Raw genomic sequence first — 22850 nt, 5'->3', positions numbered from 1 at the left:
GGAAAGAGGCAGGGAACTCAGAACCTTCAGTCCCACCCACGGTGACCTGGGACAGATGGAGCTGGGGCGGAGCTGCGTGTATACAGGGCGAAGCGCACACAGACACACAGTAAAACAGGAGAGCTTTATGGTCGGAGTGTTGAAGGAGAACGAGAGGAAACAGAGTCTGAGGACCCCCCGGCCTGGTTGGCAGCAAGCCCAGCACAGGTGCAAAGCTGGACCCTAGCCCGGGAAAGGTGCCGGTGCTGCCTGGGGTCTGTCCCCCATGCCAGAAGGGGCAGGAAGCGGAGCCCACCCGCATGGCGGGGGGGGGGGGCCTGGGAGAGCGAGTGCAGCGGGCTGGGGGCAAGCAGGAGCCAGGCCGGTGACGAGGACGTGCCCCGCCCTGTAAACAGCCTCGCGGCCTCCTGGGCCTCAGTCCCATCCCTGAGAAGCGCTGGGGACCGGCTGCCCGCAGAGTCGCGCCCACCGCCCGCCAGCCCACTCCCTGCAGGGCGGGCTCAGCAGCCCCAGGAGCGAGGAGTGGGCCTGTGGCCCGTCCCCACCCCAGCGGGTGGGCGGTGCTAGGCCTAGAGCTCCTCGTAGTCCCCGCCCCCGCGGAGGTGGCCACCCGGGGCTGCGCCCCCCAGGAAGGCCTCCAGCTCATCCACAGCGGTCCTCTCTGTAGCCCTGGGCCGCCGCCGCCGCTCCTGCCTGCCCTCCTCCTTGTCCCTGCTCTTCTTATGCTTGCTCTTTTTCTTCACGGCCTTTTCTTCCTCCTGGGAAGAGGGCAGCTCAGGTTGTGGGGGCACCAGGACTCCAAACTGCCTAGCAGGCACCAGGGAGGTGGGAGGCAGGGTGCCTACCTCTTTGCCTTTTTTCTTCTTCTTTTTCTTCTCTTTTGTGGGAGGCTTGCCCTCCTTATCTGCAGAGAAGACACAGCATGGGCCTGCGGCTTCCCAGCCTGCATGGGGAGGGGGGGCCTGGGTGGCTCGCACGGCCCAGAAGGTGCGCTGAGACCCGTGGGAGCCCAGAGCACACACCTGCCGACGGGCAGACACACTTCTGCCCTAGCACGAGCCTGGGAGGGTCCTTTCCTCTCCATTTTGGGGACAAGGAATTTCTGGGACACGTCTCACGTGAGCTCTGAGCTGGGCTCAGGGGGCCCAGGATGGAGGGTAGGGACAGGGACAGGGACAGGGAACCGGGGCCACAAGGCGCCATGAGAGCTCCACAGGCCTACCGACCATGTGACTTTTCCCAGAGGTGGCGGGACTTGAAGCGCATGCTGCTCGCAGCCACCCTGCCAGGCCATCAAATGCCACCTGAGCAGACACTCGCCAGGTGCCCCCTGCTGCCCGTCCTTCCAACACGGTCCTGGCATGCACCCCACGACCCCCAGCCCACCTGGGCCCCCAAACTACCTTCATCGCTGATCTCCTTGCGGCCCGTTCCCGCCAGTCCCAACCCGAAGAGGTCCGAGTCATTCTTCAGTCTGAAGGAGGACACAGGGGGCTTGGGGGGTGGGAGCGGCTGGGCAGGACCAGCATCCTCATCTGTCTCGTCAGAGAGGTCCTCTCGCACTGGGAACTCATCCTGGAGAAGGAGCCGGCAGGTTGGGCGGCCAGCGTCCTCCCCAGCACCCTCCATCATGTGACCCCCGTGGGAGGGCTCCTGCATTTCTCAGGCAGGTGACAAGCCACCTCGAAAGACCCTGCCACCCAACCTGGAGTCAGGGTGGCCAGCAGGGACCAGTGCGGGGGCCAGGACGCTGCAGCCCCTCCCTGGGGATGTCGCCAGGCGCTTTTTCCTTCCTGCCATTCCTGCCCGAGACTGTCCCCAGGGCTTCCAAGCTGAGTGGGTGCCAAGTCCCCTTCTCACCGCTCTCCGCTGAGGGTCCGAGTCGCTCTCAAAGTCGGGGTCGTCCATGACAAAGGAGAGCATCTGGGCGGCGATGGGCCCCTCAGGGTCACTCTCTGATGATGCTGCCTGCTGGTCCTTGCCCTCCTCACGCCCTCCAGAGGGGTCCTCGGTGGGGGACTTGCGGACGCCTGGCCGGCGGGACTCCGCAGCCCTGGGAACTGCAGCCCTGTGCAGCCTCGCGGCCTTTGTGGAGGACCTTCGGGACAAGGAAGAGGTCAGGGGGCCCTCGGCCGCCCCCGCCCCTGGGACGGGTCCCGTCCACATACCGTTTGGTCTCTGGCTCAGAGCACTTCTCGGGGACCAGGACAGTGGTCTTGGGGTGCGCCGCCACCCCCTCTGCTTCCTCCTCACTGGAAGAAGTCACGCCTTCCCTGGGGCCCAGGGGCAGTCGGGGCCTGCCGGGCGGCTTATCTTCAACGTCCACGTCATCCTGGAAACCTGCCACCAGCGGGTTCCCACCTGGGGCCTCCCCATCGCTGCAAAGGGGGGACGAGCAGGGTGGTCAGAGGTTAGCAGGGCGGTACAGAGAGCCCAGCTTCCCACCCAGAGCTCCAGACCCCGGCACCCACAGGCACCGGAGGTCCTCTCTGGGCATGGCGTGGGCACTGACGGCTGGTCTACCCTTGGCACTCAACGTTTGTGGGAAGACAGACACGGGACCTGCTGCAAGGGCGGTCTAGGTCTCGGGGGCCCCTCTGCAAGGGAACCCACTGGTGTATGTGGTATAGCAGGGGCGCAGGCCAGCGCGGGGGCGGGGGTGCGAGGTGGGGGCCAAGGAGAGGGCCGGAGATACCAGCATGCAGCAAGAAGCCACGGTGGGGCCTGCTGTTGACGTGTGAAGTGGGCACCCTCCTGCATGATGGTGGGGTGCAGGGCGTGGGCAGGGATGGGCTGGGGGTGTTTCTGGTACTGGGGGAGGAGCCGGGGATGCTGGGGACTAGTGGGTCCGACCTGCGTTCAGTGCGGTGCGGGGAAGCACGTGCAGGAGAGGCCCAGGAGCCGATGATGAGGGGTGAGGAGCAGGGGCAGGAGGCCAGGCCTGAATTGCTCTGTCTGCCCGTCACGGGGAGGCCCTGGTGGCTGCTCTCCGGCCCTGGGCTTCTCCTGCCAGTGCCCATGCTCTCAATGGTTTCTGCCCAAGAAGGTGCTGACGGTGGGTCATGGGCACCAACATGCAGGGTCAGGCCAGCCTCACTCCCCCTGCTCCCTCTCTGTGGGCAGGGAGCTCATGGAGCCTGAGGCCCAGCCCACGTCAGCAACGCAGCAGCGTGACGGCTGGTCTGAGCAGGCTTCTTCCTGGGGTGCGGGGCTTCACGGAACCCTTCCCTCTGAGATGCTGCCGAACTGGTGGGGCCTGTCCCCTCGGCTCACCCAGAGCTGGGGGAGGCTGGGGGAGGCTGGGGGAAGACTGAGGGCCCGCCCGGCCTCTGCCCCTACCTGTCACTGTCTTGTAGGACCTTGGCTCCGACTTTCTTCTCATCCTTTTGGGGTACTGTGTCATCCAGGAAGCTCCGGTCAAGGCCTTCTTCGGGAACGAAATCCTCCACATTCTGGACTTTGGTGGGGGCCTCGGCAGCTGGGGCCGGCTCTGTGGACGGGAGAGGCCAGTTCCCATTTGTCCAACGCCCGCCCCCACCGGGCCTATCCCGGGCTGTACCCATTTGACTGGGCTGTGGGGCCGCCTGCCCAGGAGGAAGGAGGAAGACCCTGTCCCGGTCTGCAAGCTCATGGGGCCAGTGCTCCACCACTGGGGCCACCCACACCCACCTGCTCCGCTCCCGGGGCTCACCTGGGGGTGAAGGGGCTGCCTCGGCAGCTGGCGAGGTCCCAAACAGCCTCGAGATGATGCTGCGCCGAGGGGCAGGGGCTGCAGGGGGCAGTGGGGCCTCCGTGGGGGGTGGGGGACAGGGGCCGGCCGAGGGGGTGTGGAGGGGCAGCTGTGGGGCTGGCTGGGGTGTGCCGGGGCTGGAGCTCCCTGTGGACACAGCGCTGGGAGGCACCACTGGAGACTGGGAGCCTGAGGATGGGCTCTGCCCGTTGGCTGCCAGTGGGGACGCATGGCCACGGCTGCGTGCCTCCATCAACTCGAGGAAGCTGGGGATACAGAACAGGCAGTGAGCAATCTGCCTTCCCCCCCAAGTCTCTTCCCCTGAGATGAGGGTGACAGCAGTGTCCTGGCCCTCGGGCTCATCGGCTCTCACGCCCTAGCATCAAGCAGAGCATCCCACCAGGGAAGGGGTTGGCGAGTGCCGACAGGCAGGCTTGGCGGCTCCTCACCCACACCCTGTGCTCTCCACCCATCAGCAGGCACAGGACCTGCTACGGGGAGGGCCCCAAACCTCCAAGATAGGGAGCAGCCCAAACCGGGGGCTCCAAATCGATGGAACCTCAGTGACGAGCCCCACTGTCCACGGGCTGAGGCCGGTGACGCCACCAGCCCGTGGCAACGCCTTCCCCTCCCGAGGCAGGCTTTCCGACAGAAGGTCTACAATGAAGAGCTGCCCCGTTCCCTGGCGACCGACAAGGGTGTGTCTGGGCTGGCCACCTGCACCTCCAAGTTAGGATTCGGGGTGGAGGGAGAAGGATGGGCAGGCTGAGGGTGAAACCCAGCCCCTGGCCCGTCTTTGGCCTAGCCCACGTGTTCTAGGTCACGGACACGTCGGTGCCAAGCCCGCAATGCGGCTGCCTTCCTCGGGCAGCCTGGTCCCAGGGCTCGCTGAGGGGCGCGTGGGGAGGAGAGGCTCCGGCTGCCATCTCCCCAGGGGCAACATGCTGGGTAGTGCCGGGTACCCAAGCTCTTGGTCAGAGGAGCTTGTGGAAGCCAGTCAACCCCGGGATGGGCTCCATGGCAGGGGCAGCCGCTCACCAGGCTGGGGCTCCCTCCTGGGACCAGCCAAGCAGCCTAGGTGCACGAGCACTCACTCCCCCAGAACCACCCTAGCTAGTTCCGGGACCAACACAAAGGCCCTTCTGTGAGTCCCTGTGGGGAGAGACCCCTGCTGGGGGAGCACCCCGCCCAGGACATGAGCACAGGCAGCTGTGACATTTAGGTGCTTTCAGTGGGAACCAAACAAAACAGAAACATCTGTGTTTAGGGGTAGTTCAGGGTCACCAGTTCCTGAAAGCGAGTGCCTCTCCCAGGAGCTGCGGACGGTGGCCACCAGAGCCCTGAGCAGGCGGTGGCCAGGCCTGCCCGAGGGCTGCTCGCCCCCCACGCAGCTGTGTGCTTGGCCGTGCCCAGCTGCAGCCAGGAACCTCCCTCCCTCCGCTACCAAGGACCGGAAGGTTCTATCCCTACCCCCAGTCTTCAGCACCACAAGCCCCTCCCAAGGTCAAGGAGCTCTCTGAAGACCTACTCTACTATCTGGGAAACTGACCTCCAACCACAGCAGCCTGCGCCAGAAAACACGAGGGTGGCCAGTCTCAGCAGGGCCTTGGGTGGACACTTGTCCTGGGTCAGTGGCATCCCGCACAGTGACCACCTCTAGCAAATGGGCAGTCAGCAGGGCCCGGGGCACACCCATCAGGTGGAGCCCCCTGGGTTCCGGTGAGGCCAATTTAAAAAGGCCCAGCCCCAGTGTGCTCTGTGGGCCTCAGGGAGCAACCGGAGGAGCCCAGGGCCGGAGGCTCCACGTCCAATTCAAGCTGCCTGTTCCAGACGACCACGTGCTCTACTGGCCGTTAGTCCTCAAGCTCCCTGCTATAGAGAACAGGAAGGGCTGCCGGCTGACCTCACAGTGAGGGCCACTGTCCTGCCCGCACTCCGGTCCCTGCCCGTGGCCACGTCTGAGGCCGAAATGACTTGGGTTTTTCGGAGCCATACGACCCACTCAGGCCATCAGGTGTGCCCAGGAGGAAGGCACTCCGCGCTGTCGGGCTCGGCACAGACCTAAGCTGGAGGCATGCAGAGGGAGGTCGGCCCTCAGGACGCGGGCCCTCCCGCAGAGCCTGCCTGCAGGGCTAACGTCCAGGGGCGGCCCCCGGGCGGACGTACATGTCATAGTTCTGGTCCTCGGTCTCCTGCTGCACTGACAGCTCTTCCAGTGTGGCGTCCACGTCCAGCTGGTTCGTCTCCAGCTGCCGGAGCAGGGTCTCTCTCTAGAGGACAGAGCAGGGAGCCCCTCAGCCTTGCGTCCCCGCTCAGCCAGCCCTTGACGGAGGACACAGCAGCGAGCAGGACACCCAAGCAGCTCAGTGGGGCTCCGAGGTCGCGGTCAGTGCTGTGAGCAACGCCCCGAGAGACGGTGCCCCGGCCATACACGTGCCCCCAGAAGCCAGAGCGGCTCCGAAATGCCCAACACCAGGCCTCCTGCCCTGTCCTTCCACACTCCGACCTCTGGCACACGCCACCTCGGGGCCAGTCCTCGGCCCTTCCACGTGCATCAGCCACAGCTGTGACCTACACAACATTCCTCTTCCCCCAGTGACACGCAGCGCTGACTGCCAGGCACAGGGAACACGGGGTGTCTCCCTTGAGATCTGTGTGCCTGTCACACGTGGATGAGAAGCTACAGGGATCCATAGAGGGACACATGTGACACGGAGGGTCCCGAGGGAAACGGCAGGGAGCAGGGACAGCTGACCCCGCTGAGGAGTCTGCTCATACCAGCCTTCCTTCCAAGTGAGACCAAGTAAGCACCCTGTCTGTGGGGCCCTCGTTTCCTTCCAAACAGAAAAAGCCGGGAGAGGAAAGACCACCACTCTCCCGAGTAGGCCCACACAGTTTGGAGAAAGAATGGCAGCCCCCTGGCTGCAGAGAGGCCGCGGGCCAGCATCCCGACGACAAGATGTTGCATGCCCCCACTATGATGTGACCCCCGAATGGGGCTCCCTGAGACGCTCTCTCAGCCCAGAGCAGGCTCAGCAGAATGCTCCAGGTGAGATGGGGCCGGGCCTGTGAGAGACACCTGGGGGGATAGCCTCGCGTCAGTCAGCGCGCCAACGCTGCTTCCGTGGTTTGGAGAGAAGCACTGTGGAAACCTGAGAGGCTGGCATCAGGGGAAACGGAGCGAGGGACCAGGAGCCCTTGGCACCGGGAGGGCGTGGGACCTGGCGGGGCTCTCCCTGCAGCTACAACCCGGGGAGGGGCACCGAGTGTGCTCCCACGGGGAAGAGGGACCGGCACAGGGCACCTTAGCGGAGTTGGTGCCGGCCTGAGGCACCCACTCGTCTACGCCTCCAGTTCCTGCCTTGTTGGTCAGAAACGGCCTGACGGGCCCCTGAAGGATCCCTGCGTTCTCCTGTAGCTGGCTCTGTGGGAGTTCTAGAAAGGCCTGGGTCTCAGGCTAGCCCAGCAGAGGGGAGGGGATGGAGCAGGCCATGCTGGGGCCGCCAGCACCAGCACATTAAGTCCTGACGGTGGTCTTGTCCCTGCACCAGAGCGGCCCCCGGAGAACCCAGGGCCGCTTGCTGCACCCTACAGGCGGGGCTCACCTGAAGCTGCAGAAACGGGATATTGAAGAATTTGTGAAGGTACTTTAGGCCAAAACTGTTCTTCATGGAGGACTCGGCATAGCGGAAGTAGGAGGAGCCTGGAGGCCTGTTTGCAAAAAGAACGAAATGGCTCTGAAGGCTGAGGCAGCTGGTGGTGGGCAGCAGGGCGCAGCCCCTCTGGGCCAGTGGCCACACCTGGGCCAGGCTGTCCTTGATGCCGGCGCCCACCCCCCTGGCTGGAGCCAGCGCCCCCACGTTCCCAGGGCCCACACCTGAGGGCCCAGCAGGTGACGCCCGGCCTGGGCTCGTGCCCAGAGGAGGGGGCCTCGCTGCATCAGCCTGACCCCCGGCCTCAGAGAGGGATGGAGGGACCACCCCCCTTCCCCCGCAGGCCTGCTGGGTGCCAGGAAGGCAGCTGCCAACCCTCGGTTCTGCCATCCTTAGTCCCAGGTCCTCTTGCCGCAGCATGGCTCCTGGCTTAGGGACCGCCGGAGCTGGGGAGGGCGGGCTGCCCCACCCACCTGTCCAGATTGTCGATGAAGTCGCGCACGTCATCGGGCAGGATGACTCGGTGCTCGCCCATGTCGCGGTAGTTCCCCAGCACGCACACTGGCACGTGGGTTGGCACCTTGGGAAGCTCCCGCAAGATGTAGTTGAAGGTCCTTAGGGGGCACAGGAGAGGAAAGACCTCCTTAGTGTCAACCTCGAGACCCCAACCCCAAGCCGTTGTGTGTCCGGGGCCCAGGACCCCGAGCGCCCGCACCCTATAGAACAGCCCTTGCTTCTGCTGTTTTCTCTCCAGCTCCCTTCCTGGGGGGTCCCTTTGATGAGGTGTCTTCGCACCCTGTCTGTGGGCTCTCCGAGGGGTTGCTTCTGCAGTGTCAGGGCCTTGCTCTCCAGGCCTGGGGCCCATGGCTGGGGTTCCCAGATGGCGTGTGAAGGGAGGAGTAACGTGCCTCCGACCTGGAGACTGCCGACACGCATGCCCACGCGGCAAACCAGACTTTAGTTTTGACTTACACGCAGTCACTGGGAGTGTTAACAAAGGGCCAGGGGTGTCTGCCCTCCTGCGCGGGCTCTAGCATTTCCTCCACCCTGCGGGGCCCAGTGCACTTGGGCCTTCTTCTGGCCTGCACCGTCCACTGCAAGTGCCAGCTGACCCACGAGGGGGTCAGTGCAGCTGCTTTCCCTGGCCACAGCAAGGACCCAGACAGAGTGGCGCCACCTGCAGGGAGCGTGCTGCTGCTCGCAGGTCCCCGGCCTCCGAGAACTGGCCCAGGCTCTGAGCACCAGCGGGCAGACCCGCATCTGCTGGCGCCTGCTCTGCCCCCTGCAGCCCAGGTATGCCTCCCAGTGGGCCCCCCACAGCTACCCCATGTGGGCCTCCTGCCTTTCAGCAAAGGCTACGGGGCTTCAGCGATGTGGGGGCCTGCCGGAGCAGAGTGGCCGCTAAGAGTGTCCGTACCAGATTCCATGTGGGGAAAGCTACCTCTAACCCCCTGGGTGGAAGGGACCACTGCAGCTTACATGGGAGAAACGCTGGTCCTGCTGCCACCCGGGGGGGGGGGGGCCGGCGTGGCTGCCTCTTGCAGGGCACGTCTGCGCCCTGAGGGCCGCCCCACCCTGCTCTGCACATTTCTGATGCTCCGCCTGCTGCCACCCTGGGGCCTCTCATGCACGTGCTAGTGGGCGGTCCACGATGGGAGGCACCCAGGAGTGCGTCCCCGTGCGCTAGGAGGGCTGGTGGGAGGCCCTGTCGGATCCCTGTGCGGGAATGTATTCTCCGATCAAAGCAGCATCCACACAGACCTGTTAGTAAGACCCCAGAGCTCTGAAGACAGAGGTGTGTGTGTGGAACACCCTGGGGAAACCTGGCTGGACCCCAGCAATGACATCAGCAGCAGCGTCTGACATCTGAGTTTGCTGCGGTGAACGTGTACTACAAATGCAAGGATCATAAAACAACTCTAAAAACTGAAAATGGAGTGACGACCCTACAGGCCATTTCTACAAGGGCTGCTCAGTTCCTCCTCCTGCATTCTGTAAGACTTCCAGCAGTGCACCGAACAGCATCCGCAGGGCAGGCCCGAGGCCGTCGTTCTTGGAGAGGCCTGCAGGAAGGCTGGCCCTGGGCAGCGGTCAGGCCCCAGGCGGCTGTCGGGCGGGGGCTCCTGGTGTTCTCCACCAACAGTCGCCTGGCAGGCCTAGGGAATTGAGGGTCCCCATCTGCCCTGGAAGACAGCACTTCACATGTGTCATGTTGCCCATGTGACTCCATGAGGAGGGGCCCCTTGGGAGCTGCCGCTGGGCCGCCCCCAGGCTCACCCCTGCACCTCCCTCTGTAGTCTTTTGCTGGGATCTTAGCTCTGCATCCCCTTAGTGAATCAAAGAATGTCAGGGGTGTCTTAGGGAACCCCAAACAAATGGCCATTTGATTCTGCCAAATGTTGCACGGTACTTCCAGGAAGGGCTACGGGGCCGTGGAAGGTGCACGCCCCGCCCCCGTGCTGTCCCCCTGCAGCCGGCCCTCCACGTGCTGCGTCTGTGCTCGTGGACATGCCCGGAGACGGCCAGGCACAGCCTCCATGGGGCTGAGCTGCTGGTGTCGCTACAATCTGCTGGACCCCCAGGGGTGGCCCTCCAGTGGTGCGGTACTAGGAGCCTCGAGGGCTATTTCCAGCCAGCGCCCCCTTACCACTGCTTGGTGATGTCGAACATCATGACCACCCCATTACAGTTCTTGTACACGTCCAGGAACTCAGCGTCCAGGGCCATCTCGGACTCTGCCTAGGGACGGGGCACAACCAGCATGAGACGGTGCTCAGGGCAGGCTCCCACAGCTGTGAGCCCTGTCTCCTGGGAGGGCTGAAAAGCACAGTCTTCATTTTGGAAAAAAACATGTAAAGGAGATTATCAAGAGTGGGGGCCAGAAAACTTTGCCTAGAAGGCTCTAGTAGTGAACGGCTCAGGCTCTGGGGCCACATCTGCTCCACCCCTGATTTAGGGCCTGCTCCACTAGCCAGCGGCACCCTCCTCGTGAGCCTCAGGGACCTTCGAGCGCCCGAGAGGGGTGCTGGAGCACCTAGTGCCCTACCTACTGTGCGGGGTGCGTTCCAGGCCTGAGGAAGACGCTGACACAGAACCTTCTAGAGCACACACACAGGCGTGGCTGCACTGTGGGGCAGTAGCAAAGATTCCCATGAAGGGCCAGACAGACCTAAACCAGGCCGTTACCCAACCTTCCTGCCCTAAAGGGGCGCAAGAGGCTGCCCACCACCCTGAGACTGACTGTCCACGGGCAGGAGGACAGAGAGCAGGGTCCCTCGAAAACAATGGGGAGAAAGCTTCCCTGGAATGGAAGGGTGCCCGTCTGCCCCTGACTTCTTTGTGTCAAGGGTGATGGCTGCCGGGAGAGCCCATTCAGAGCCATACTTGTGCCCCTGTGTGCCTGGAGCCACAGCATTTGGCCAGTGCACCTAAATACCTCTCACGTGAAACTCCTTGTGGGGCCTGGCAAGCGTCACCACTAACAGCTCAGGCAAGCCCAGACATCCCCAAATACCCCCGTGGACAACACAGGGGCCCATGAGGAGTGGGGCCAGCTGGTCCAACTGGGGTCCCAGGGAGGGTCCTGACCCCCACCTGGAATGCTGGGCCCCACGGGGGGACGCAGCTTACCCACCTCCTGGGGGTCGTTCTCCACCTTCAAGCCATCACCTCGCCGCCTGCACTTCCCTTGTTAGAAGACAGACGACAGTTACGGGGGGAGTCGTGGCCCCAGGGAGGAACACTTCTCCCAAGTCCCATCCCCATGCCGCCCCCATCTCCAGCAGGGCCATCCTTGTCAGACTAGGAGCCCCGGGGGGCCCCGGCCCTCACAGGTGGCAACGGAACCACCCCACTGGTGGCAGGAAGCAGCCCCCACCCCACTGAGACCTCCCTGCAGCTACAGCGGCCCCGACCTAGCCAGGAGAGGCCCTGGGGGCTTCCAACAGCCCGGCCTCAACTGGAAGGTGCCCGGCAGGGCTCAGCGGGCTGCTCAGCGAGACAGCCCTAATGGCCACCCAGGCTCTGGTTCAAGCTCCGGCACTTCCTTGCCGGACTGGCCGAGGCCCCGGCCCTGAAAGGGCATTGTCGGCTCGCACAGACTAGCCCAGCCCAGTCTCTCAGGTGCTGCCCAGAGGCTGCCCGGGCGGGGCCGAGGCCCCGAGCAGCACAGGGTGCCAGAGCCGGCCTAGTGGCTCCTGAGCACTAGAGGGCCCCAAACCATCGGTGCTCCCTCCCCTTTAGCTCCCAGATAGTTGTAAGGGAGGAGGAGGAGCGGTTTGTCACCCTGGGAATTCCAGGTCCCTCGGTCTGAAGAACGGCCTGGGCAAACTAAGAAAGCTCTCTCCTCCCCCCAACAAACTGGGTTCATTTATTACAAAACCGACTGCTGCCAGTTTCCACAGCTTCTTCCTGACCCTCTCACCACCTTCGGGGCCGTCGCAGGTCAGCAGAAGCTGGCCACGCGGTGGCGCCTGCAGCACCAGCCCCAGTCTCAGGGAGCTACCGCTGCCTGGGGGATGCGAGGCTGCTCCCCAGGGCCCTCTCTTCCTGGGGGCGCCCCAACCAGCAGTTTCTGGGCCCTGCCCCAAGACTCGCCGGGCCTCGCCTCTGTGCCCCCTCTCCCGCTCTCCACCAGGATCTCGGCCTCTCAAACTCGATGCCCTCTGCTGTTGTGCGTGCCGCTCAGACCCTGTCCAAGAGGCAAGCAGCTGGAGCGGTGGAGAGGGGGCTTTTCCTTCTCACCCGGGGGACCAGGCAGCACGGAGCTGTGGGGATGCTGTGCACCCACACACAAGCCTAGGACCTTCGCCTGCGCGGCCACCCTGTCCCCGGCCCTCTCTGCGCCTTGTGGGACACCATGAACAGCCGGGCCAAGGGATCCCTGCCCCAGCCGTCCCTGCACGTGGTGCGGGTTTTGTGCCTTCCACAGGCAGGAAGCGGGGCACACCCACGATCCATGGAGTGGAGCTCTATCTCCTCTGCACCACGGGGCAGTTCCCACCAGTGACAACGTCACTTGCTGACCGGAAGGGGCCCTGTGCCCCCAAATATGGACTCCACTCTGGAAACCTGCATTCTACCCCAAACCAATGGGGCTGAGCCAGAAAGGGGGTGGGCAGTGCTTCAAGGGGGGAGCCCCCAGGGCGTGGAGGCTTCCCCTCAAATCCACAACGGTAACCACGCCGCACGGGCTGCCTTCCAAACACGTGCACAGACACGCTGCCGGCCCAGGTCTGGAAGCATGAGGCCCACATAAGCCCACCAGGGTTGAAGGCATCCCGGCGGGCAGCAGTTCCTGCTTGGTGCTCCTGCTCGCCCTCGGGCTGTCCTATACCAGCTGAATCAGTCCTGGGAACCTAAACCCATCTCCTGAGAACACGGTGAGAGGAGAGGGGTGGGCACATTCCGCACCAGAAACCACAGTCTCCTTTCTCACTGGAGGACACGTGCAGCTGTGGCAAGCCTCCCAGGTCAGAGGTCAGACCACGCTCAGCAGCACACGGGCCGCACAGGGCACTGGCACGAGGGAGGAACACGGGCTCAAGGCCTGAGAGTGAGGAGGAAATAAGAGGGTGCCGAAGGGGGCCCATGTCTGCCCCTGACTGCCAGGCACACATGGGTACGGCCCCGGAGGTTTGGGGCCCCGACAGCTCAAGCGCTTCCCTGGGAGAGCAGAGACACCCGGCCGGCGGTGCCCGAGCAGAGCAGTCAGGTGGGCACGTGCCCCCGAGGGGCGGCAGCTTCGGAAGCCAACAAGCTGGCGCTCAGCTCTGGGCACGGGGCCGCTGCAGCGGGGGCTCCTGGAACAGCTCACGCGGGCCTCTGGGTATGGAGCCCCCCCAGTTCTGCCACCCGTGTCCGCCCCCCACTACCGTGTGCTGCCTCAGTGGGTGAAATGTGCATCTCAGCAGCAAAGGCTGCAGTCCCGACAGGTCACCGCTGGGCGTCCCGCCCCGTCCACCCCAGACACAGGAGGGAGCTGCTCTAAGGCCCAGACCTCCTGCAGCCCCGGGCTGCTCCTCGTCCACCCAGAGTCTGAGGAGAACGCAGAGACTTGCATGTCTGAGATGCCGGACACGATCCCCATAAGGATGTGCCAACGAGGTGGCCATGGCAGGCGGGGGGGGGGGGGCAAGGAGGACTTCTGTTCACAGAAGGAATAAAGCATCAGGAAAAAGTACTCATGATGAAAAGATATGACTTACCTTTGTCAACTACATCCCAGACTTCAACTTTCACGATATCATCAGTGGCTAAAGTAGGGGAAGACATGAAGATTAGTGTTCAACATGACCTTCGACCTTCTGGTCACACTTGGGCTCTTAGGGGCCATCCAGGTGTTGCTGTGTGTTCCCATTCTTCCAGTGTGGGTCCCCCACCAGGACACCTCGGGCTCCTCGCTCAGCGCCTTCACCAAGGACACCCCACTCCCACCCACAGCCTTCGCACCAGCTGCAGCCTCCTTCCTCGGAGGGCAGCAAGGCTCCTCGCTGTTTTAGGCTCCTGCTCGGCTGCACTGAACGACGCTGGCTTGTCCTCAGCTGACATGCTCCCCATTTCCTGCAGATGTCCCTGGGGTGGGCTCGTCCCCGGCCAGGGCCACATAGCTAGGGTCCCCTCTGCAGGTGCACCTGGGGAGCAGACTCTGGGTGCAGGTGCACCTGGAGAGCAGGCTCTGGGTGCTGGGGCAGGCCTCAATGGGCCTGACCATGCTCTGGCCTGACTCTTACCCAGCGACCAGCCTCAACTTTGTTCCATGGACGTTGGCCCTCTCCAGCCGGCTGCTCAACATCGAGCTTCTACTGAAGCTTCTGGTGGAGCTGACCTGGCACAGGGCCCTGCTGGGAGGTGGGCGCTCGCACAGGCCGTGGGGATGGCTCGCCACCAGGCTTTCTCAGAACTACTTGTCTTTCCGTGCTCTGCTCGTTCTCCGCAGAGGGGAGACTCTTAGCCCCTTTGGCGGTTCTCTGCCTGGGATGGGTGCCAGGACCCAGGGAGCGGACCCTGTGAATGGCCCGTCTGGGCCCAGGTTCCGTGCCATGTCTCTTGGTGGTCGGCCCAAGTGCAAGGACAGTGGGCTCACCCCTCCATCCCCACGATTCCTAAGGGAGAGGGGACAGGTGGGGCACTGCTGTGCACCTGCCCCCAAGCTGAGGGAAGGAGTGCCGGGGCTGTGGCCCTGAGGCTCTGTCAGCCCAGCTAGTGAGCTGGGGTGACGCCGGGCCGTGCAGCTGTCCTGGGATGGGGCTAGGCCATCACTCGGTGGGAGTCACAACTTCTACAGGCCCCACGTGTCCTGCTCACAACTATGTTTTTTTGTCAGTAAAAAGGAATGTTTGAAATGGTTCAAAGGACTTTTACTTTCATGGTTTCTGAACATGCAAAGCAACTGTCTGCTGCCTGTGGGGCTGCAAGGCGAGGCATGTTCTGTCCATCAGGCAGTCTTGCAGAGGGAAAGCACTGGGGCTCAAAGGGACTGAGGGGTCCCTCCTGCTGGTGGAACACATGTGCGCCCAGTGCTGGTGCAGTGGGGAGCACCAGCTACCGGCTCCCCCAGATGTCGCCCGTGTTAACCTGGAACTTTTTGCCCTTTGGGGGTCCCTAGAATTGAGAGCGGGCTCCCCATGCGGAGCCCCCACCACTGCCTCGTCGGTTTCTCTGCAGCCGTGCCCGTGGCCAGGAGGGCTTCAGGGCCACCCCGGAGCAGCTCTAGTGAGTGCCCCCATGATCGCGCCTCTGCTCAAGGAGGCTCCTCACGTCTACAGGGCTTCCATGATGACGCCACGGCTGGGGACGCCGGGGAAGGGCCTCTGAGGAACCAGCCCTAGGGAGGACCCATCAAAGCCCCCAGCCCGCAAGGGGCACCGTGCCGGCGCTCTGCCCTCGCCTCCGGCCCGCCCCGTCCCCTGGCCCGCCCCCTGCCCTCACTTTTGTAGTTCCAGTGGATGCTGGTGACCTGGATCGCCTGCGTGGGGATGTACTCCTCCACAAACTTCTTGCCCTGGAGTCGGTGCCACAGCGCAGTCTTGCCCGTGTTCCTGTCCCCTCGGATCACTATCTTCACTGGGGGGAAGAGGACAGAGCAGGGGACCAAATCAAACCAGCGGCAAACTCGAACGCCATCGACAGAGTCCACACGCCACACACGTTTGCTTCCACACACAGCGTGGCCTATGTGGCTGGCAAACAGGGAAGAGCCGAGCGCTGGGGCTGGGCTGCTGGGAGATCCCCGAGGGGCCATGGCCCCAGCCTGGCCCTTGGCTCTCCCGCCCTGTTCCACAGAGGAGGGCCCCGAAGGCATTTCCCCCCGGGCTGACGGAGTCATAGCCCGCTCAGACTTTGCACCTGCAAGAAAGTGGTCTCCCCTGGAGCTGGACGTCCTGGGGATCCCTGACACACAGGGCCAGGGTCAGGCTGCAGGAGGGGTCGGGGGGCGGCTGACATTCTCCTTAGGCAGCTCCCTAGATTTCCGTAACTTGCTCTTAACCTACTTTTTCAGAGCCCTGGCATTTTTAGCACACAATTTTGCAGAGTGCCACCGTTTTCAAGGCCACACAGGTGGGGTGAAAGCCAGGATTGTTTTACTTGCTGCACACGTATTTATGGAGCAGCCTGGGAGTTGGGTGCGCACACGTGGCGGTGACCAAGCCCACAGGCAGCCGAGTGTGTGGACTCTGGGCAGGCAGGGGCCAAATCCTGCAGCACCGTGCAGGAAGACGGGCTCCTGCCGCATTCAGTGTTAAGAGTGCCATGGTCTGGTTTGTTCTAGAAAGATGAAGAAGAGCGGTCAGGAACGCCACACAGAGCCAAAGGGGCAAGGGTGAGAATGGGAGCAAAGCTGACGGCCATGGTGATGGACTGGACCCCTGGGAAGGTTCTGGCTTGAGAAGACGTGTGGATGGGCAGCCTGTGGGAGGGAACTGCCCTGCTCCTGGACCCAGGGCAGGTGCCTGGAGTAGCCCTGTGGACAGGGGACGGTGCTTCACACCCTGGGGCTGGGCGAGGACACCGAGGAGCTGCCCTAGAGTCCTGGTCTGGCCCCCCTGGCCATCTGGCTTTTCCCTCCTTGCACCCCCAAGTGCTCCAGAGCCCCTGTGCTCTTGAACACTCACTACTCCTCCTGTGAAACCAGGTCACCACATCAACCTCCTCATCCCATCCCATGCTCCCCCAGGCCCAGCTTTAGTCTTTGGGACATGCTAGTTGTTCTTCACTCGAAACATCACCTACTTTATCATGTCACCAGATAGGACACAACAAGCCACTGCCCTCAAGGTCTGGGCAATCTAGACTCGCTTCCAGCCAGAAGCCAAACACCTAGGAGAACCTGGGAGAAAGGTCAGGGCATGTCTGTGCTGTAAGCTCAGTTCTGGGGATGTCCTGGGTCCCTGTCATGAACCTGAACATCCTGCAGGAAGCATGCCAGTTTAGGGGAGTCCCCCGACACTGGGGCCTCTGTCCCTCGTTCAGTGAGGATGAGCAGGACAGACCATGTGCAGCTTACCCCCAGGGGGTGGCAGACTCCTGTCCCCAGAAGACCCCTGGCCAGGCTGAGGGCAGGACAAATCCAGAGCACCAGTCCCCAGGCCATCCTGAGAACAGGTCAGGAACTGCACTGTCTTTTTACTCTCTGGATATTACTTGTTATAGTGTTATGTTCTTATTTCATGGTTGCAGTTTCTTACCTTTTCTTAGCTTAGCTTTCCGGAGGCAGGTTCCTTTTCAAATCTACTTGTCCTTTTTGTATAGTCTTTAAATTCCTGCTTATATTTTCAAACCTCTTTTATTTCTGTGAACATATTATACATACTGACTTTATTTTTCATTGAGTTGACATATGATATGCTAGTTTCAGGCATACAACACACTAATTTGAGATTTATATACATCGTAAGATGTGCACCACCCTAAGGGTCACTACCAACTGCCACCAGACTTGTTACGTTATTATTGACTGTGTACCGACTTTATGTTCTGTGAAACCTGACGTTTTCAGAGGCCAGGGTCTGATGTTTGCTATATCTGCAGGATCCTGGGTGCTTCGTTTACTGAGTGTTTCCTGATCTTCTACCAGCAGCTTGTCGTTTCTTGGAACTTTATCCACAGGGCCCCTTTAAGGTCTGGGTTGAAGCCACATTCATCAGAGGGCCCCTGTAATATTTCTGCCTGTCGTCTGGAACACTAACAACCTGGGAAGACCTTATGTAAATTCTCCATTTGAGATTTTTGGGACCACATTGATGTTTTTAAGGAAAACCCACTTGGAGGTCACCCACTTGGGCTTTGTGCAGGGATTCCTAGAACGGGTTCAGTTTTTCTTCCTGCCCCAACCCAACTACCACATAGCTAGGGTCAGGCAGACGCCCTCAGGGAGAGGGCAGCTTCAGAGCTGGCTTCCCTCCCAATATCCACTTGCTTTGCTTTTGAGAAAAGAGCAATGAACAGCTGTACAATCTTTATTTAAAGTTCAAGAACTGAGTGATGTGTTGATGTTTTTCTAAATGTTTTATTCAAGTGTTTAAAATGGTTTTTAGGGGAAGGGCTGTTCAGGTTTAGGGGAAGGGCTGCTCAGGTTACCAGCTCTATCGTACCGCTAGAAACAGAGGCTGGGCTCTATGGTAAAGATGCTGTGAGTAGTCAGCTTCCTACAGCTAACAGCATCCTGACAAAGGGAAAGCTCTTATTTTTAATTTTTTATGTTAATTTTTTCCCTGAAGAAGAGCATATATCTGCCCCCCCACACACACTTCTAATTTATTTTTCCTTGTGCTGGGAGTAATTCCATAAACCAATGGAAAAGCTTAATGAAAGTGGGGAGTCCTTGCCTTGGTCCGGATTTTAAAAGAAACACTTCCTCTGTCTCATTAGTACATACAGATACAGGTTTTGGTAGATACCCTCCTTTTGGTAGAAACAGGTAAAAGAGGTTCCCTCTGTTCCTAGTTTACTAAGAAGTGGGTTTTCCCTGGGCGCCTGGCTGGCTCTGTCAGTGGAGCGTGTGACTCTTGATTTCAGAGCTGTGGGTTCAAGCCCCATGTTGGGTGTGGAGATACTTAAAAATAAAATCTTAAAAGAAAAAAAGAAGTGGGTTTTCTCTTTTTATTTTCTGTAAATCATGAATGGGTGTTGAATTTTATCAAGAATTTTATCTTGCACTTATTGAGATTATAATGCTTTTTCTCCTTTAATCCACAGTAGAGCATAGAATATATATTTTCTGTTAATCCTTGCATTCCTGGGGTAGTCATACTTGGTCTCAATGCAATGATTTGTTATTAATATTCTGATGCTTTTCTAGTGCTCATTTCCTGACCTCTCACTAGGTTATTAGATCTGTGCTCACGGACAGGACTGGATGGTTACCCTGCTTCTTGTGTTTTCCTCCTCTGTCTGGCACCAGAGTTTACCAAGTGCAGGAAGCAAGCTGAGCACCCTCGCCTTCCACGACATTTCAGCCAGAGTGATGCTTGGCTCTCTGAACGCAGTTTGTTTGTTCCTTCGTTCCTTTCTTTTAGAGAGATCATGCACACAAGTGGGGTGGGGGGAGGGGGGACAGTGCAGAGGGAGGGTGAGAGAATCTCAAGCTGAGCCACGGGGCCTGGCATGGGGCTCAATCTCATGACCTGAGCCGAAATCACGAGTCAGACGCTTAACTGACTGAGTCACCCAGGTGCCCTGATGTTCTGAAAATTTCTAATGATGTGTCTGGCTATGTTTTTAAAACTCTGGACTTGGACTTCTTGGGAGTTTCATGTATTTTATGAATTCTGGAAAATCCTCAGTCTTCATTCCCTCCAATACTGCTTCTTCCCCGTTCTCGCCATTCTGTCTCAAAGTCCTATCAGGCATGTGTTGGAATCTGCTTCATTTCTGGGCTGCACATCTCTCTTCCGGCACCAATTCTCTCTTTAGTCTGGTTATTATGCTGATTCACCTGTTTGTTGACTTTTTAATTTTCACGATCATGTTTTTCGTTCCTAGAGGTTCTCTTTGGTTCTTTTTCAAACATGACTTGTCTGTTCATGGAATCTTGATATAATCTTAAAGCTATTTCCTTCTTACCCTGGAAAAGCTCTCTTATTCTGAAATCAACCTTTCAAAAGGTTTGTCAGTGAAGGAGTGCTTAAGTTCATTTTTAAATTCTAGCACTGAGATCCACCTGGCCAGGACTCTGGCTGTTCCAGTGTCTGGAGGCATCCTTTGTGAGGAATGCAGGCCTGAGCAAGGGCACTCCTGACAAGTTCCATTAGGACTGGTGTTTCCTCACTTGGAAAGTTGTCCCAGTTAAGGCTTCTTCACCAAACAGGGCTAAGAAATTGAGTCCAGTGATGGTAGAAAGGACAGACCAAGTCCAGTAACATTCTTTCTTCCACTTTGAATGTAAATAACTTTCAAACTATAATTATGGTCCAATGTCTCATTCGGGTTTTGATTCTAAATTTGATGTGTATGCTGGGGCTCTTGCATGTGACCTGAGCCACTTCTCATTATCAGAGCAACTTAAAAGGAAATGACTTGTCTGCCCCAAGAGGACAAGGTTCTGTAAGAAACAACATCTACACTTGGACATCATCAACTCTTGCCATTAAAAATTCTGAGTGTATAGTCATCAGATTGCTGGGTTGTTTCCCCTATGCAAGATATTTTGGAAAATAAAGGAAATCAGAAAGGTTCCAAGTTGCATATTGTTCAACTACAGAGACAAACTCCCTATAAATGCAATTTCTCTCCATCTCACCCCCTTTCCTGCAGTCCTAGGGAATCATAACCTGTCCCCCAACTACCTGAGGGTGGGTTTACTTCTCTGGAACAATTCTACTGAGCCACCCCCCCCACCCCCCACCCCCCAGTTCTTTAACCACCCAAGGCTAGGCAATGTGCCTCTCAGGAATTTCTTTTCAGAAGGTGAAAAATTTACAGTTTCCAGTTCTGATTTCCACAAGACTAGGATTAAGTTTAAAATAATACCATAAGTGATAAAAGTAAATGAGGGAATCCAAATGTAGATCCTAAAGATTTGTGCAAATGAGTATTGTGACTTAACATTCTCTTCTCTGAATGTGAGAGAAACAGATACAAAGTTGTGAGTTGAATACAACTAAAACGACCACTCTTTTAAACCTGCACAGAGATCTTTCCAATTAAGTTTCTCAGTATATTGTGCATTACTGTCTAAATAGGTCACCATAGAGACCAGAACGCTCCCCTTAAAGTAGCAAAGGGAGCGGTAGGGAGAAGTCCAAAATCTTGTAGCAACATATGAAAATACTTGAAAAGGAACAATTTAAAAGCAGAGAACAACATAAAAAGCTTTTAAATAATGCTAGGAAAGGGACAGCAAGATGGAAGAACTTAAAAGAGGTCAAGAGAACAGTTAGCGTTCAGGAGCTATACAATTTACATAATTCATAACAGGCCTGGAAACGTCCTGGGATCTCGGGGCATCTGAAAATAAATCCTCCTTCCCTCAGGGGAAAAGAAGTCTCCTACAGTAAGTAAGAGTCTTTGTGCCTTCTGGAGCTTTTTCCAGATATATCCCTTACAAATGCTTCTTTAAAAAAGGAGGGGGCGGGGCAGGAATATGTGGCGTAGATGATATTCCCTTTGAACTGAATACAAAGTCTATAAAGAAAAATCCCAATGCTCAAACCACCAGGGCCAGCTGGATCTCACAGCTCCTGGGCAGGTAGTCACGTGGTTCATTGACGGGGAGCCCCACCACCCCTTCAAGCGTCACAGACCACAGAGCTATCCCCACGTTATGTAAGAATCACTCTTGGACGAGGTTATCCGGGCCAATCAGGGCACCGCAGAATGCACCAGGAAACGCCTGGACTAATTTTACCGTGCAAACTAAGCGCACAGATTTCTACACGTGCCGGTATTCCTCGGGAAGGACCCACCGGTCAGAGGGGAACGCCATGGGCCGAGTCGCCCACCCTCCGGCCGTGGGGTCCTCCAGGACCTCGTCTCCGGTCCGGCATCAACTCCCGACCCCGAGTGAACGCCCCTAGAGTACCTGCCACAGGTAAGGGCTCAGCATATCTTCAACAGAGATGAACAGGACCTGCCACATCCACCCGCAAACCGCAAGGCCCTGGGGGCGCGACAGGGCCCCAATGCCTCCGGGCCCGCGACGCGACCTGGTCTCTGCCAAGTCCCAGTCGCCGCGGCCCGCGGGGCAGCGCCCTCGGACCCCACTTTCCACGTCCCCCCGGAGAAACCCTGAGCGCCCGGCCTGCACTCACTGTTGTACTGCACCCCTTTGGCGAAGCGCCTCTGCAGCGCCTGGTTCATGGACTGCAGCCCGGCGGGGATATTCTTGTCGCGGCCCGGAGCCTGCTCCGACCCCACCAGCTTCTTGAGCGCGGAAAACATCTTCCCGCTCCCACGTTCGAGCCCGGCGCGGCCCGCGAGCTCAGCGGCGGCGGCGACGGCGGCGGCCCGGCGCGGGTCGCACCATGTCCTGGGTCCCGGCGGCCGGGTGCCTGCCTCGAGGGCGGCTCAGGGGCTCAGCCGCGGCGGTTCCGCTCCGGCCCCCGCGACCCCCGGCGCGGCCACCCTCCGCCTGTCAGAGCCGCCATCTTGGCGCCGGCTCGACGAGGCGCACGGCTACGGGGTGCCGCGAGGGCCAAGGGGGTGCGCGCATGCGCGGCGGGACGCGCATGGACGCGGACTCGGCGCTAAGGGGCGCCGCGAGGGCCCTGGCCGGGCGGCGGCGCCGGAGAGTGCGCATGCGCGGGATGGCGCGGGCGGAGGTGGGCGCGGAGCCACGTCGGCCGCGGGGCCTTCGGAGCCGTCCCCGGGCTTCCGGAGCGGGCCTGACACCTGTCCGCTTCCTCGCTGGGCCCACCCCTCCCACTCACCCCTCCCACTCACCCCTCAATCCCGGACCCACACCCAATAGCCCACTTTCCCGCCGACTTCCCCACGTGATCCCCCCACTTCCGCGGTCCCCCGGGTTCGTGTCTGAGACTCCTGTTCCCCCGGTGTCCCAGCAGTCCTGGAAAAATGTTTATTTGTTTAACAAAGCGCCGGCTAGGGGGCTGGGGGCGGGGCAGGGGCTCCTCCTCCTCGGGGTTACTTTTTCTTCTTCTTGGCCACCTTGAGCCTCCCCTCGATCAGCCGCTGGGCCTGCCGCTTGATCTCGGCCCGCGAGGGGACGTAGCTGTGGTCCACGTCTGCGAACTGGAAGGTTTCTAGAAAGGAGCGCGAGGAGGAGGGGAGCCGCGCCCTGCGGCGCCTCTGCTCCAGCGAGCTTGCTTCCACTCTGCTCTGTCTGTTGGCCTGCATTCATCCCAGGGCCAGGTACTAGCTACTTTTTCTTATTTTCTCTATTCCTGGTGCCCTGGCATTTGGGGTCTTACACGCTCGGGGAGAGGCTGCCACTCGTAGGGCTAGCCAGTTCTTAGAGGGGGCAGAAGGCTGGCCGCTGGGAGCCGTCTCTCTTGCACACCAACCCGTCC

General features: G+C 59.9%; 3 protein-coding genes across 9 annotated transcripts in view; 1 reads left to right on the top strand and 2 right to left on the bottom strand.

The window, feature by feature from the left end:
• Window positions 1–105: 105 nt before the first annotated feature.
• Window positions 106–21995, bottom strand: RABL6 (RAB, member RAS oncogene family like 6). Of its 3 annotated transcripts, none has more exons than XM_031041015.2 (15): window positions 21633–21995; window positions 15313–15447; window positions 13590–13637; window positions 11018–11070; window positions 10031–10122; window positions 7857–7997; window positions 7336–7441; window positions 5897–6000; window positions 3692–3996; window positions 3340–3490; window positions 2169–2378; window positions 1861–2098; window positions 1404–1575; window positions 846–943; window positions 106–758 (listed from the first exon to the last, which is right to left on the bottom strand). In XM_031041015.2, the coding sequence occupies exons 1-15, from the start codon at window positions 21760–21762 to the stop codon at window positions 570–572; spliced, it is 2172 nt and encodes a 723-aa protein (XP_030896875.1). In that variant the 5' UTR covers window positions 21763–21995; the 3' UTR covers window positions 106–569. The 3 variants fall into 3 exon arrangements, with proteins under 3 accessions (XP_030896875.1, XP_006745133.1, XP_081660104.1); XM_006745070.3 differs by having other exon boundaries at window positions 846–904; window positions 21633–21993; XM_081803978.1 differs by lacking the exons at window positions 11018–11070; window positions 21633–21995 and having other exon boundaries at window positions 15313–15402.
• Window positions 21165–22850, top strand: part of LCN15 (lipocalin 15) — a 22452-nt gene continuing 20766 nt past the window's right edge. For 2 of the 5 annotated variants that reach the window (XR_014140237.1, XR_014140238.1), the window contains exon 1: window positions 22485–22692. The gene's annotated coding sequence lies outside the window, so the exon portion shown is untranslated. Of the gene's footprint in view, window positions 21413–22484; window positions 22693–22850 lie in introns of those variants that run through there. The other 3 variants (XR_014140236.1, XR_014140239.1, XR_014140235.1) reach the window with 3 other exon arrangements.
• CCDC183 (coiled-coil domain containing 183) overlaps window positions 22454–22850 on the bottom strand; it is an 8591-nt gene continuing 8194 nt past the window's right edge. The window contains exon 14 of the mRNA XM_081803980.1: window positions 22454–22583. Coding sequence (XP_081660106.1) covers window positions 22465–22583 — 119 coding nt within the window. The 3' untranslated portion in view covers window positions 22454–22464. The remainder of the gene's footprint in view (window positions 22584–22850) is intronic.

This window comes from Leptonychotes weddellii, chromosome 14 (assembly GCF_054177405.1).
Source record: "Leptonychotes weddellii isolate Sample4059 chromosome 14, ASM5417740v2, whole genome shotgun sequence".
Lineage (NCBI taxonomy): Eukaryota > Metazoa > Chordata > Mammalia > Carnivora > Phocidae > Leptonychotes > Leptonychotes weddellii.
The sequence above is the reverse complement of the archived record's forward strand: the minus strand, read 5'-3'. Positions and strand labels throughout refer to the sequence as shown.

Excerpts from the sequence above, each read along its gene's own strand:
- RABL6 (XM_031041015.2), bottom strand. The coding sequence starts at position 21,762 with ATGTTTTCCGCGCTCAAGAAGCTGGTGGGGTCGGAGCAGGCTCCGGGC. Across the intron at positions 13,638-15,312 it reads CATCCACTGGAACTACAAAA|CCACTGATGATATCGTGAAA; the intron begins GTGAGGGCAGGG and ends CCCCTACTTTAG. Across the intron at positions 2,379-3,339 it reads GTCCTACAAGACAGTGACAG|CGATGGGGAGGCCCCAGGTG; the intron begins GTAGGGGCAGAG and ends CCCCCTTTGCAG.